This window comes from Anas acuta, chromosome 11 (assembly GCF_963932015.1).
Source record: "Anas acuta chromosome 11, bAnaAcu1.1, whole genome shotgun sequence".
Lineage (NCBI taxonomy): Eukaryota > Metazoa > Chordata > Aves > Anseriformes > Anatidae > Anas > Anas acuta.
In genome coordinates, this window is record NC_088989.1 from 501,071 (window position 1) to 515,931 (window position 14,861).

At 42.2% G+C, this 14,861-nt stretch overlaps 1 protein-coding gene across 24 annotated transcripts in view; it reads left to right on the forward strand.

Moving 5' to 3' along the window:
* Positions 1–14,861, forward strand: part of TMCC1 (transmembrane and coiled-coil domain family 1) — a 143,596-nt gene that overhangs the window by 102,942 nt on the left and 25,793 nt on the right. The window contains exon 1 of one of the 24 annotated variants that reach the window (XM_068694699.1): positions 11,084–11,119. The exons of 22 other annotated variants lie outside the window; for them this stretch is intronic. In XM_068694699.1, the coding sequence (XP_068550800.1) occupies positions 11,099–11,119 (21 nt within the window). In that variant the 5' untranslated portion in view covers positions 11,084–11,098. Of the gene's footprint in view, positions 1–11,083; positions 11,120–13,344; positions 13,570–14,861 lie in introns of those variants that run through there. One more of the 24 variants, XM_068694691.1, reaches the window with a different exon arrangement.

A 14,861-nucleotide genomic window follows, 5' to 3' on the forward strand; every position in this document is an offset into this window, starting at 1 on the left:
AAAACTTCTCGTAGGTCATCTGCAAAAAAGAATTGCATGTTAGTTGTCAAAAACAATTCTGAGTTGTGGGGCTTTCTTTTTTGGTAAAACAGAATAGTGGGATCTGTTTTTATTTTTAATAGTGCTTTGACATTCCACTTTCACCATGGCCACCAAGAATAGTCAGCCCAGAACAGCGACTTATTGTTCAGTATGATCTGTCATTGCTATTCACAGTGCTGCAGCTTCCTCACATTATCCAAGCTATTAAATTAGCTGGGTATTATCACGGGGAAGCTTCAGCGTTATCCAGAGAGGATAGCTGTTAAAACAGGGCAAATAGCAGTTCATTTTCTACAGAACTAGGGTCATATCTGGACAGTCCAATTGCCAGTCAGGTTTGCCTTCCTGTGAAATAAGCTTAAGACCGTAACCCAAATGAAAATTAAATCTTAAACAAACAAAAAAAAAAAGGCCACACACAAACTAACAATGAAACAATGAGAGGGCAGCTGGGGAAAGGGAAGTTTCAGAGCAACAGAAAAGCCTTGATTTGGTAAGCACACCTCCGCAATGGGAGGCTGATGTGTGAGAGCAGAGAATGGAAATGAATCCAGAGCAGAGCGCCTGGAGCCCAGGGCGCTGTCAGGAGGCAGAACAGGATGCGTGCTGGAGAAGGGCCGGGGCCGTGGGGATGGGGCTCAGGGCTGCCTGGTGAGCTCCTGTCTGCTCTGCTTCCCGGAGGGTCATCGCACTGAGGGTGCTCACTCATGCTCTGAGCTGGGATTTAGCAAACAGGCAGAAGTGCAGAGGTTTGTGGGGGAAGCAGAGCACAGGTCAAGCTTTCCTCATGAGCCGAAGGTAAAGCCTCTCAGTGAGGAGGCAGTCTAGGGTGTTCAAGGGACGTTCCCATGATTTTTGACTGTCAGGTAGGGGTGTGAAGGGTAAAGGAAGGGGTGCTCCAAGGCTAACACTAGATAAGAGAGCTTCTGGAGGAAGAGTGTTTTGTAAAAGGACAGATCTAGAAATAATACGTTCTTAGGGTGTCTAAATGCATTAAGCAACACTGAAAGTCATTGCTACCAATAGGAGTAACGTGGCTCTCAAAGCAATGAAAAAAGGTTAAATACAGCGGTATCTTGCTGAGTAGTCCACAGTATTAAAAGATTTTTAATCAAATATATTAAAGAGAACTGCAAAAGCTAATGCTTCCTGCTTTATCAAGAACTCAATTCCAGAGATACCATCAATTTGGCAATTTCTTCTCCATCAATAATGTATCGCTTTGGATTTAAGGTCATGTACGGTATAAGCTACAGACCAGTGTTTATTTGGAAAGCAAGGGGATGCTAATTTGGGGAAGACTGATGGAGAAGACAAAAATAACTTGGAAATAATCAAACACAAACGCTAGTTTCTGTGATAGCAAATTGCCTTTGTAGTCTGTGGGAAGGGATAAAATTTCCTACCTTCTGTCAGTGAATTAAGCTAGAACACATCTTGAGAACATTTGATCATTAGATGGCTCTCTGCCCACATAATGAGGTCCAGTGAGATGTAGTTTCATAAAGCTTTTGATAGGATTACCATGAGCAAAGTTTATCACGCTCATGACGGTTGGATCAATCAATGTTGTTGTTCAAATTATAATTCTGTTTCTTAAAAAGAGGGATAAAATAGGGATTCTTGTGTGCTGGTCACTGACTTTAGCAGCCTCTTGCACATTACGAACCCAGAGCATACATAGAACGGAGTCCACGTTTTATTCAATACTTGCTCTGAAACCTACAAGAGCAACAATATTTTCTTTTGTTTGCATTTGTTTGTGCAATCAGTGGCCCTGTTCATAGTTTGTATTCACATCTTGGTTTTGTGTTCTGGAATAAAGGAGCCTTCTATACAATGTATTGACATCTTATTTGTGGCGTGTAGGGAATCTGCTTTCTTTACAACCAATCTGCTGTGACATCAGTTCTGAATAGGTAACTAATCAAGAGTTTACTTCATAAATCATATTATGCAAACCTGAAAGATGGGCGTGCTGATACCGATGAATTACATCAGCTTTTCTGCCATGTGGATTTTTGTAGAAGTATTGCAAGCTCCGAATACCTCAGTAGTTCCAGATTTTCACTTACACCTTGACTTTGGTCTACTTGCATGGCAGAAGAACATTCAGAGACAAACCACCACTAACAACAACAAAGGAAGAAGTACATCTACAAATGACCGTGGACATTAAGCTCCTTGAGAAATTGTGAAATGGGTTCTGATGTTCTTTTGCTTTTGATCTGGGAGGAGAAATATCAAATTAAATGTACGCAAACCATTTTAATGAATGTCAGACCCTCAGATCTGTTATTGAGTTAACAGTTCATCCTATGTCAGCTGAAGTGCAGCAACCCGTTGTGTCATGTGCTTTACGTGAAGTTTATTGCAAGTTGGGAACAAAATGTATCATACTAAATCATGGTCTATGGCCTTTTGGTTCCGGCAAATGCATTTTGCCTCGCCATTGCAGGGGATTAGGCAAGTCATGTTTTTAAATACTGTGACTAACATAGAGCAGCTTGGTGCATCACCTCAGTCCCCTATTGACACTTTAAGGGAAATCAGGTCTCTGAATGCTAAAAGCTAAAACACCAAGACAGTTACTGAAAGTTGAGAAGGTGGGTTTTGGTTCGTGTGGGCTTTTTTTTCCCTGTGAGCTTAATAAGAAGGTGTGAGAGTGTGAGCTTTGCATGTCCAAATATCTTTCACAGTGTGATGACTGGAAATCATAATTCTGATACATAGATATCCAACATATATGGGTAATCCGAGAAGTAAAAATTGCTTGAAAGGAAGTGAAAGCAGTTTGAACCACAGCCGAGAAATGGGTTTTGAGGGGTGGGTGTGTTCTGTATCAGTTAGGCTTACACTGGGCGCTGTGGTGGTGTACACACCAGCAGTATTGAGAAACAAAACACCAAGCCTACTTGGAATTTTTCCATTTCATCACTGTGCAGTTTTTAGATTGCAGCTTTATTGGTAAACTTAATCCTTTATACACACTGGGCAATTTGCCTTGAATATGGTTTCTGCTGAACCACAGTGATGTTGCATAGTATGCTAAAAGTCTTTATATTTTACCATGTTGTGAAGAAGTAAAATATGTTTATATGCAGATTCCTAACTTGTTAAACATTTAATTGCCTATTTAAAAAAAAAAAGAGAGAGAAAAAAAAAAGACGATGACTAAAACAGATTATACCCAATTTGAAAATGGGTCATGGTTTTTATTACATTTGTAGGCTCTAAAATATATCAAAAAATGAAATTGGACTCTTAATGCTCAAATTTTATATTTGGTGTCATTTGAGGAAAAACAGAGCTGTGAGTAGATAAGCACTGAATTGTTCTGGATACAGTGGTGGCTCTAGTGTGGCTCATGGGACTCTAGTGGCAGCCTGTTGTAGTTTTGTGGGACAGGGGATAGCAGCATAAGGTGCCTTCAAAATTAAGTGCTGTTTTTTGTAAGCAGCCGGGTGCTTCAAGCGTTGGTTGGCAATGGTGGGTCTGCTCAGGCTGGACTTCAGGAGCTCAGGGTGTCTTCCCACTTCCCTTTCCATTCACCAGAATCATCAGAACGTGTCCCAAAGTTTGGAATTGATTGCAGGCAGGGATCAGAAAGATCTCTTTGCTCTTCCATCTGCAGTTTCAACCTGCAAGGACAGCCTGGAGGCAGGGAGGTGGATCTGGAAGGTGAGAAAGGGGGTCCCTCACTGTGCAAAACAGGATGGCACTGTGCTTAGTGGGACATGTCCCCTCCTCACCAGCTGTCCCTCTGTGGGCTGTCGGCACTGGGGCAGGCGCGGTGCTGGGACGTACAGGAACGCTGGCAGCCGTCCCCGGTGGGTCTCCAGGCCAGGCAGGGCCATCCCGGAGCTGTCCCTGGGCCAGGTTTGCCACCGGGTTCCCAGGCCAGGCTCCAGAAGCTTCTCTGGCAGTTGGGGCGAGGGGTCGGGAGCCACCAGCCATGCACTGCCCCAGGCTCACCCAGAGCATACCTGCTGTGTGCGCCACCTCAGCTCTGAAGAAAGCAGAGGTAGCGTAAAGGGCTGGGCACTCTGGGAAGTGGCACAAGGGACTCCTGAGTGTGCTGGAGACCTGCTGGAGTAATGTCAGAGGGGAGCCTTGGGCAAAGGCTGTCCAGCAGACCCCCAGGGGTCAGCGTGACTCCAGATGTTTTTGTCAGGGAACTGTTCGGCTTTCTACACGTGGGACCTCAGGAGCACAGCAGCAGGCATGTAAGTGTGGGCAAGAGGGGAGCAGACAGCCTGCAGTTAAACAGGATCTGGGTCCCCTGACGGTGTGGATACACCAAAAAGGATGGATGATGAGTTTCACATGAGGAAGAAAAAAGCAGGTCAGTTATTTCCATTCAAGAGTAGCAAAATTCTGACTCAGTCTTACACCCCCAAGCTAGAATTTTCTTTGGCATCAAGATCGCATTCACTTTAGTGGGATTTAATGCAGTTTTGCATGTGCATTTATGCACGTCCTTTGGACTGAAGTCTTTGAAGTCGCACTTTAAATTTGAAAGTGGAGCTTAATCGGTACTAACAGGTTTGGTTAAAGTGAGGTTTTGGGTTATCACGTGAACAGCTGGAATAGACAAGCTCAGCAAGAACAGCAAAAGCTTTTTCAGTCTCCAGACTAGGATGTGAATACTGAGAAGCCCTGTAAGTGTGTGTGTCTAGCAGCAATGTGGCAGGCAGCAATTTGAGTTCAGTTATCAATACTGTTGGAAAGTTCATTTGATGCAGCAGTAATCAGTATTCTTTGTAAGATGTCCTTAATGTTGATAGTCTCCTAAAGGACGATCTGCCTTTTCATACGTAAGTTTAAACTCTAACCTGGTTCATGGAGCCATCTACTGGCTAACAACAGCTCTGACTGGAGATTGTCATTTGGCAGTACTTTAGTTTTCAGCTGCATCAGTACAGGCTGCTTTGATCTCTTCCTTGAGATTCAGTATTGGTATTGTGTGATAAACTAGTTATAAAAACATAGTAAAAGCTGTTGCACTTATATCAGTGCTATAGGATGTGCTAAATATTTGTGGACTACCTTTCTCCAGCCTTCATTTTTTTAGTATTAAGCACTAGTAGAAACATTTTAATGCCTTCTGAAAAAGGTATGTGGGGAAGGTAAGGGCTGTTCTTCCTATGATGATTAACACTGGGGCAAGAAGCTGCAAACAGTAGAAAGGTGAGCGAGTCCAATGTAGAGCACTGTTTGAATGAAATAATGAAATCTACAAAAGGCAGATAAGTTCAATACTAACTTTACCCCAGTTGGTATTTTCAGCGGAAGCGATCTCCAGTTCTGTGCAGTGACTTTGAAGCCTACAAATTTAAATGAGAAGATAAATGTTAAATAATGATTAGCTTAGAGTGCTTCTGATCCAAATGGTACCTTATACCACTAGGTTATTGCAGCTTTTATAATCACACGTGGTTTTGTAATTTGCATATGCCAACAAGAATGCTAAGGTGGCTTTAGCCCTTGTGCCTGGGTAGTAAGCATGGGAACAGCCTGTCAGCTTTCAGTTCTTGGGGGGTTATTATGGATCAAGCCAAGATAGCTGTGATTAGGTCTTCTTGCAGCAGTGCAGAAACTTAATAATCACTTCATAATTAACCAGAAAACCTTACGCAATATTCCTCATATCACTGAGATTGTTGACCTGGGAGTAGGGTTTGACTATTAACTCTTCAGTGGCTATATAAAGCTCTGATTAATACTGGTGAATTTTGTGGCATTGAATTTTCAGTAATTTATGTTCATTCTAAGGCTTTATGGTAGCAAGCTATTATTTTTTTTTCACCTGTTTACTAATGTGAAATATTGTACATTGATTTACTGTGTAGATATTCTTACATTCTGCTAGCATTATTACTGTGTTGCCCTGTTTAGGAGTTCTGTAGAAATTTAGTGAAACTATGAATTCATACTTAATTATAACTAATTTCTGTATCTGGACAAAATGTAGAAGTGAACATCCAATTATCTGAGGACTATTAAATATTTAATAACCCATTTTGCTGAAATGGATAAAAAGATTTGAGTAAGTATTTAGATAAAATTATTTGAAACTCCACTTGTTCCTTCTGAAGTCCTACTTGCCAAAGTCTGATTTCATAGCTCTTAACCTGCATTGAACAGTGGAATACATCAATACCTCCTATCAAGAGAGAGACTCATTGTTCAGCTTGAAGTCCTTACAAACTTGTCAGCAGCTGCAAAACGGGCACAAAACCTAGACTGAAGTGGCTTGTGAGGTGATATTTTCAGTCAGTAATAGGCTTCCTGAAATCTTTACCTTTCATGAAGGCTCAGTGCTTTAGTAGCTGCGATGGAAAATGTTAGGTGACATGCCCCATTTTAAACCTGCACCACAAACTCTAGTATTATGATGTTGTGTTATTTTACACTAAAGATACCTTCTATTTTTCCAACAAATACTGTTTTGAAGAAGGGGAATACCTCCACTGTAGTCCTTACGCAAGCAGTAATTGTAGCTTTGTAGAACATAAGGGAGAAGGGTTTCCTTTACTGGGAGACAATATCTATATGTGGGTTCAAAGTTTGGCTCAGCATGGGAAATTAGGTCCCTTTCCTTCCTATTTTTCCTTCCTCTACCCTGTTTTATCCGGCTGGTAACTCCAATGCATCTCTACCCCTTTGTACAAGGAAAACTGTACTCAGAAAACCAGAACCTGCAAATAAGCAATGATGCAACCCCAGCAGTCCTAGCCACTGTAGAGGCTGTAAGATAGGAAAACTTCACTGTTCATCACTGTGTCACACAGCACTTCATAAACTAAGTTGGAACATTTTTAAGAGCTGAGCCATGTGTCTATTGTAGCTTCCTGCCAAGCTAAGGATCCCTGACTTACAAAAAGCCACAAACTGAACCATTCTTCAGGAACAGAGCTAATGAAAAGAGAGCGATTACAATTTTTGATGATGGATTCAAGTGCCACACCAAGAATAAGGTTTGCAATGTTAGTAAGAGACAAAAGAGAGTTCCTCAGATCGCTATTTCTAGGGAGCCCATGTTTCGGTTAGGGAGTTAAACTGCTGGAACATCTTCCTGTCTGCTGTCTATTTAAACAGTCTTTTGGAGCTGTAGTTATGTTTAAATACACTGTAAAGCAGATGTCTTGTACTTTTATAAATGTACAGTGATTTTTGGATTTATGTAGAAGGGATTTCCTAGTTTAGTTAGAAGAAAGCCTCTTACTTTTCAAGCAGATCAGGAGAATTGTGAATTCTTCAGGACTTCAGAAAGAAAACGTTCTTTCTGAAAATAAATTCCCCTACGTTGTGTGTGCAGGCACAGTTGAAATCTGGCAATGTTTGCCAATTTTGAAGAGCTTTGTTTTTAGTCTGTGTGCTAAATCTGTGTGTTAGTTGCGGACACATACCTCTTGTTTTGAACTGACAGAAAAGCCACACTAAATAATACAGATAATTAATTTGAAAAACACAACAAAGTTTGTGGTCATTTTACTATTTTTCAATTGCAACTGGATGAAACTAATGTATGCACTATACAGTCCAGACATATTCTGGTATCGACTCATGTTATGTTTAGCTTGAATACGAATAAGTATGTACAGTGTACAACCACCAGATTTAGTCAGGCACAAAAAGGAGATGATGAAGAAATCAAGTTAATTAAGAAGAACTATCGCTCCTGCAAGTATCAGGATTTAATAAAATGATAACCTAAATAAGCATCCATGCACAAACAGCTGGAAGTAATACTTGCTTAAAAGGTGTTGGCTGCTGAGCAAGTCCTTCTGTTTTCTTCAGGTTTTAAAAATCAATTGTGCCCTTGCTTCTCTCCTCCCTTCCTTCCTCCCATACAGGCACTGTGTGCACGCACTCCCCTTCCTTCATTCCTGTGCACTTGTGCACGCCCCCCTGCTTTCCGCACACGCCTCTGGGTTTGTCTCTGCCTGCTGGGGGTCACCAGTGGTGGCCTGGCCTCTGCAGCCCTTCCCAAGCACCACGCTGCATGCTCCCATGTGCCAGGCAATTGTGTGGCTCCTCTTTCCTTGCTGGGGGGGCTGAAGCTGCATCATCCATGTGTGAACAGCTGCCCAATGCTCGCATTTAGCAGAGATTCTCCAAAGTTATGGTCTTGAAGCTGTTGGGAGTGACAGAAGCAGGTTCTTCAGCTGGCTTTTCCTAATTAAAATTCAGAATTTGTGAGCTTTATGCCTATTAAAGTGCCTCTTTTGAGACCAGTCAGGGGTGGATTTTTTTCCCTAACACAACTCAGTTCTCCCTCTTTATGATTATACTTTGAACTGTGAAACATTTCCAGATGCATACAGACAGAAGTTGTATCATAGCAGTGCTTACATACCTGGAAGTTGAATTTCTAGTAGTCTAGCCCCATCTTTAATCAAATCTGTCTTAGTCATGCAGTTTTGCAGGAGTGTGTTTGCCCCTCTCTTGTGTCTATGTATGGAACTGAAAGACTTCTAACCACAATGTTTGTGATCAGCTCGTCTGCATTGAATGCAGCAGAGATGAAATTACTTGGGCATGAGAGAAGGTGGAGTCTGAAATTTTTTCATCTGTAACTTGGTCATCTGCTGTCTCCAGAAATCCAGTGTAATGTGTGTAATTTGATGTGCTGATACCAACTCCACTTCACTGCCTTGTAACTTTTCCTCCCCTTACCTGTCATCCTTCCTGTGGAGAGCCTGACTCAGGAGGCTCAAAGCAGATCTGGATCTCATGAGCCTTGTATGTACCCAGGAAGTGTGAAGGGAGCTGATACCCCAACTCATTCTACTTTTATTGATGTTCTGTGTGCAATGCTAGGTTGGCCTCTTAGTAGCCCTTCCTGAATCATTAAGAAGTAGGGTCAATGCAAGTATAAAGCCCGTGTCTGAACAAATACTCCAAAAATAGGATTTAGATTGATGACTAGTTTCAGTACTGGATTTCAAAAATAGAAAAATACAACTATACATTTACTTTGCCATGGATTGCTGAGGCTTCTGATTTGCAGTTGCTGAATGCAGAGCCCACTCTCCATTTCTCCAACCGTTTCTCTTTGATTTTATGTAACTCAGTATTAAATGGAGTAATCTCCTTTCTCCTGCAGATGAAGGCTGTACCAGGTTAAGCTCTGATAAGGATATGGTTTCAGCAGTAGCAAGCAGGTTTTGAGCATGTGCTTTCTTTTCCCACTTGCCTCATGCCACGTGTCAGTTGGACCTCGTATTCCAGGGTGTTTATATGCAGTGGCCTCAGAGGTGAGCAATGAAGTTTAGTAATCCAAACGATTAAGCTTTACAAACAGCAGTGACTCAAGGCTGATAGTGCAAAGATAAATCGTGTAATAAATTAGCAAATTGTGAATCTGATTTTTCTCTTAAACTTGCCCACAGTACTGTGGGCCTGGAGTAATGTGAAGTACTACTCAGCACACCTGATGCATCTGCAGCACTGGCATTCAGCTGCATCTTCTGAAATATTTGGTTTCAGCCCTGAGCGGGTTAATCCTGTTTTTCCCCTGCCCCTGACGTTTTGGTTATCTGTGGCCTGCAGCAGGAGCGTTTGTGCGGTTCCAGGAAGTCTCAGCAGATAAGCAGCTCCTGAGCCCTCCTGCGCAGCAGGAAGGTGGAGGAGAAGGGCAGCAGGTGCGTGGCCACACATCTGCCTGGCTGTGCTGTGCCCCCACAGCGCCTGGTGCGGTTTTTGCAGTGAGACTACCCTGAGTTCCCCGCTGTTTGTGTCTGCTGAGGACTTGGAGCCACATTAGGGATGTCCTCCTAGGGTGCTGGCCTAGTTTTTTTCTGCTAATTGTATTCTGCCTCTGTAGGCTCCTATGCTCTTTTTAAGATTCTTCCCCCCTGTAACTGCTACTTGTGACCTCGTTTTCCCAATTTTACAGTTACAACGTGCTCTTAAGTTCTTGCTGTGAGGAGCTTGCTAAAGCTCACTTTCTTACCGCTTAGATGGGCACCTCAGGTGTTCACAGATATTTCACATATATGAAATACTCTAGTTTAGGAGGAGGGAGTGGAGGTTATGAAATACTCCAGATTAGGAGGAGGGAGTGGAGGTCACCTTTTCTTCACAGCCTGAGCACCAGCTCAGGGAACAGCACAGGAAGGGTATGGTTGCCAATTGTTTTTTAAATTTTCTTCCAGTTTCTCGCCCTCTTACTTCATATTTTATATTATTTAATATTTGCAACATTCGCATTTCACCAGATAGAGCTAGCTTCCATGTTATTTCTTCCCTAATATTCTTGGTTTCAAGCAGTCTTGGAAAGAGTCCTCATCTTGTTACAAGGGTCGTATGACCCCCTAATCTCCAGGAGTTTTTAAGCCGCATCAAAGCTCATGTGCATTTTTTCTTTTTTTTTTCTTTCTTTTTTTTTTTTCTTTTTCTGCCCCTCCTCCCTCCAGTTTTACCAAGTAACTTCAGGAAAGAAATGCTGTAGAAAGCAAATGGGCTACCCTTCGTTGCCCCCCCTTTGCTGCCAGCACAGTTAGGAAGGACTCGCCATCACAGGCCTGGAGGACGTGTGTGGGGTGAGCGCCCAGAGCAGCGAAGACCTGCAGGCGAGCCTGGGTGCTCAGACCCTCCATCGCCTTCCACCCCAGGGGACGTCCCCTCTGGCAGTTCTCCTGCTGTCTCTTGAGCTCTGAGTCTTTTCTCATCTTGGACAGTGGGAGCGTTTGTGGCCCCACGCTACGGAAGGGCTTTGTCGGGCCATCTGGTTTCTGCTCTGAGTCGTCATCTGCTGTGCAAGGCGTGTGGAGAGCCGAGCCCCGGCACTCAGCGTGGCCGGCACTAGGGAAGCCTCACAGGAACCATTGCAGCAGTGAGGCTTGCACACAGCCTGAGTTCTCTGAGTGCTGTGTACATGGAAGAATAGCTTTTGGAGCGCTTCTCTGATGTTTCTACTTTTCTGTGAGTATAGAAGTCCACTTTAAACATCACGGAGCATCAATGCACCATAGCCACGTTTTGGGAGTGTAACAAATATTAATAAGAAAGCATGCATTCCTCTGAGAAATGAAGCTGATTGCTCTTAATGGAGGTGATATTCAGCCTGGTAGGTTGTGGGTTTTTTTCTTTGTTTTTGTTGTTGCTTTTATTGCTCTGCAAAATTTGTGAAGGCTGTCTGATCATCTCAAGTAAAATAATGAGCACATTTGCCTGTATTTTCCTGGATTTGTTTGTTGCTTTATGTGGTGAAATGATCTGTCTGAATAGCAATAGAATTCCCGTGGATAAAGCTAGGTTTTAACCAACGTAAATTGCTTCCTAAATAAGGCTAATTATGTTCTTTGTGCACAAGGAGTTTCACCTCCCTTCCCTTTCACTTTTCTTAGGTGGGATCCACTATTATTAATAAATAAAAGGTCTTAGAAATCTGAAGGTTTCTTGGTATAGATGTTGTTTCTCTAGAGTGAGATCTGCCATGTGGCATCCCCTTGGACAAGGGAATCATGCCTCTTAATTTCTTGTCATGTAGACTGAGGTTCAAAATATACTGCGTGTGCTGAAAAGCTCATGCAAGTGCAGAAATTGTTTTAGTTTCTGTATTTAGCCTGGACAAGCTTTTTAGCTGAGATTTCTCACTAGAGTCTTGCAACAGGGTGGGTGCCTTTTGGTCTGGTTCTTTCTTCTGTCTGCTCTGGAGTGCAGCTAGCCATGTCAGGAGTTATCTGGCAGGCTAGAACACGGTGTTGTAAAACTCCTCTATGTCCCCTGGGCAGCTTGTTGATGTCAAAGGTTTTGCAAATGTAGGGTGGGATCTTCATCTGGTGCAGGTAAGTAGCACAAACTTATTTTATGAAAAGCTTTCTTTACAACAGCTTTGCTAGATTGAATTGTGTGCTCTAAAAAAAGAGCAGTGCTCTTGTGATCAGAGTCTCAATATAATATTCGTATAAGGTGAATCAGTTTATAGACACCACCTACCTATTTAGACCTTACTGATGGAGAATTCCTGTATAGAAGAAATATAAATGTCAGCTCTATTAACTTTCCTTTAAAACATCCAGAGTTATTTCTGTGTTGTTGTGTTGTTTTTTTTTTTCCCAAACATTTTTATGGCAGTACATTGCAGTTTTGAATATATGGTAATATGATAAATTATGTCAGTTTCACTTTCATTCATGTTCAGCATATGCTTCTGCTTTGGTTATTATACTTTAGTTTCTTGGGATGTCTTTACCTAGTGTGCAGACATGCAGAAGAGGGAATGGCTTTGCGGCAGTTTATGTTGTAACGGTGTGTTGCAGCTGCAAGTTAATAGAATTATTATTAAAAAAAAACAAAAAACAAAACACCATCAAACCCAAACACTTAGATGCCTTTTAGCATCTTTAAGAGTCAAAGGGACAGACAAAAAGGAAAACTGTATCCTGCTTCCATGCTGGCTGCAAACATGCTACGTGTCTGAGGCAGCAGGAAGCTTCTAAAAGTCCATGTTCATTCTGGTTTTGTTGGCTCTCAGTATTTTAGCCTTGGAAACATCGTGCAGGGAGATATTCTGGATTAATCTGAAGATCTCAAGCTTATACATGCATTGTACGCAACTTAGCTTTGGGATCATCTATTTCTATCCTAGGTTAGTAATATTTGCTATAAACGGGAAATATCAGTGAGACAGCAGAGAAGAGCAAGGGGAAAAGAAGCCACAAGGTGAGAATGGTTCTCTTTAAATGTCTGAGGGAGCAGGGCTTGCTGGCAGATGGTGCTCTGGATTAGAGTGCCTGCCCATGCGTCAGGTGGTCACAGGGTGATGTACTTTTGCTTTATATCTTTTAAATATGACAGCAAGACACGTTAAAATACTGTTGCTGGCACAGTTTTGTGCTTGAGTCCTTGCATGACAATTGCTTTCTAATTAGAGTTTCTGCCTCACAGGACATCACACTAATCCTCTGAAAATTTTATTTAGTGATTTTTAAAGAGTAGTGTTTCAATGGTGATATAAATAGAGCGTATACTTTATAGCTGGATTTATGTCTTGCTGTGCATCTTTGAATCTCTATTTTTGATTCTGCTTGAATCTTGCCATGAAGTGCACTGCTTTGTGTCTTCAGAGGAACACATATGTCATCTTGATTCTATTAATTTTCTATTAATTTGTCTTTCTGTTATCCTGTCCAATTTTTTTGGCTCAAATGTGCAGTTCTTTAAAAAAAATGTCATGTGTTGGACATGGAATGGAAAGCCCTGTAGCTTTAAATCCAGCAGTCCCAGCCTTTTTTTGCATCTAAAGCAAACACTCCGTCTGAAGGAGAGGTGCATAGCTGGCAGTGAGCTCTGAGCGTAACTCGATTTGCATCGGCAGCACAGGAGCGCTGTGCACACAGCGATGCTCGTTTTGGCAGCAGCGCTCTGCCCGTCTGAGATGCATGGCGTGGTGCAGGCGGCTGCAGGGCAGCGCCCAGCGCTGGGGCGAGGGCTGCAGCTGGCCATGCGGTGATGTTGATGTGGTGCTGCTGTACCTGCGTATGCTGTGAAAGGGACTTCTGTGAGCCCGTGAAGGTGAGAGGCTCGTGGAGCATCGCTAGGATGGCGTTAGTTATCTTACTTGGCTGTTTTATTTAGATCTTGGGTAGAGCTTGACCTCATTTTGTAGCATTAGTCTTGGAAACGCTGTGTTTTCCTCTAGGCACTGCTGTTGTGTTCTGTGGTTGTTTTTATATAGCTTGTCTTCACTTCAGAAGCTGGGAAGTATGAAAAAGGCTCCTGTCTGAGCGAGTGTTACAAATCTATAAAGAAGATCAAACGTGTTGTTGGTTTTGGGGGTTTTCTGTCTTTGTTTTTTTTTGTTTTGTTTTGTTTTGTTTTTTTGCTGTTCTGGGGTTTGGTGGTATAATGTAATGAATGATGAAAGAAAAGGCTAGTAAATGCAGCCCAGTGAGAGATGTCTGAACCAGTAGCTTTTAAAATGCAACGGCTTGTTTTGCTGTTTTAAGTATGCAAAATGTATTTTCAGGAAGTAGTAAGCAAACTGCAGAATCATGATTTACTTCAGGTGGAAAAAAAAACAAGAGCATATAGCTTCCCATGGAGTCGGTGACCTTCAGAAATGAGTAAGTAGTTTTCTTTGGTCTCAGTTAGCAACCTAGCTCGGCATTGCTGTTTCACAAGCCCGAGTTAACAGTAAGCTTTATTTCCCCCCACATTTATTCAATACTGTAGAGAGACAGTAAGGGCTTTGAGGCTCTGATCTCCAATGCAAAATAGAAGATATTTCTTTTCAAGTTGTTGCAATTAGCTCCCTTGTGCATTGTGCCTCCAATGTTTAGAGAAAAAAGAAATAGAGGATCCGGACATTTTGCTTTTGCTGTAGATCGACATGGGCCTAGGGTTTATCGTCGGCAGAAGACCTGGTAGAGAAATTGCATAGTGTTACTGTTGTGTTTGAAGCTTCTGTGTCTAATCACATTTGTTTAATAGACTCATTATATTCCTCTGGGAAGATCTGGATCTCCTATACTAGATATTTACTTACTAAATTCATCAGTCTCTATAACAAAAGTGACACACAGGTGGCTCTTGGGAACAGCTCTGTTAAAAACGCAGTTTAAGTGGTTCAGACAGCAGTGAAGGCAGAGAACAGTAAGAAAGAAGGGTTTTTATTTGTATTCAACATTCGAGTTTGATAGATCTGCGTACTTTGCATCTTCATGTGTGTAACATCAGCCTAATGTATCACCTCCTGAGGACTGAAGAAAGAAATAAAAAAAAAATGGGCTGCTGCATTCTTACTCTCTAAATCAGATGTGGGCAGTTTTGCTGTCAGCGTAGTTCATGGATCTTTTGAGGTTGGG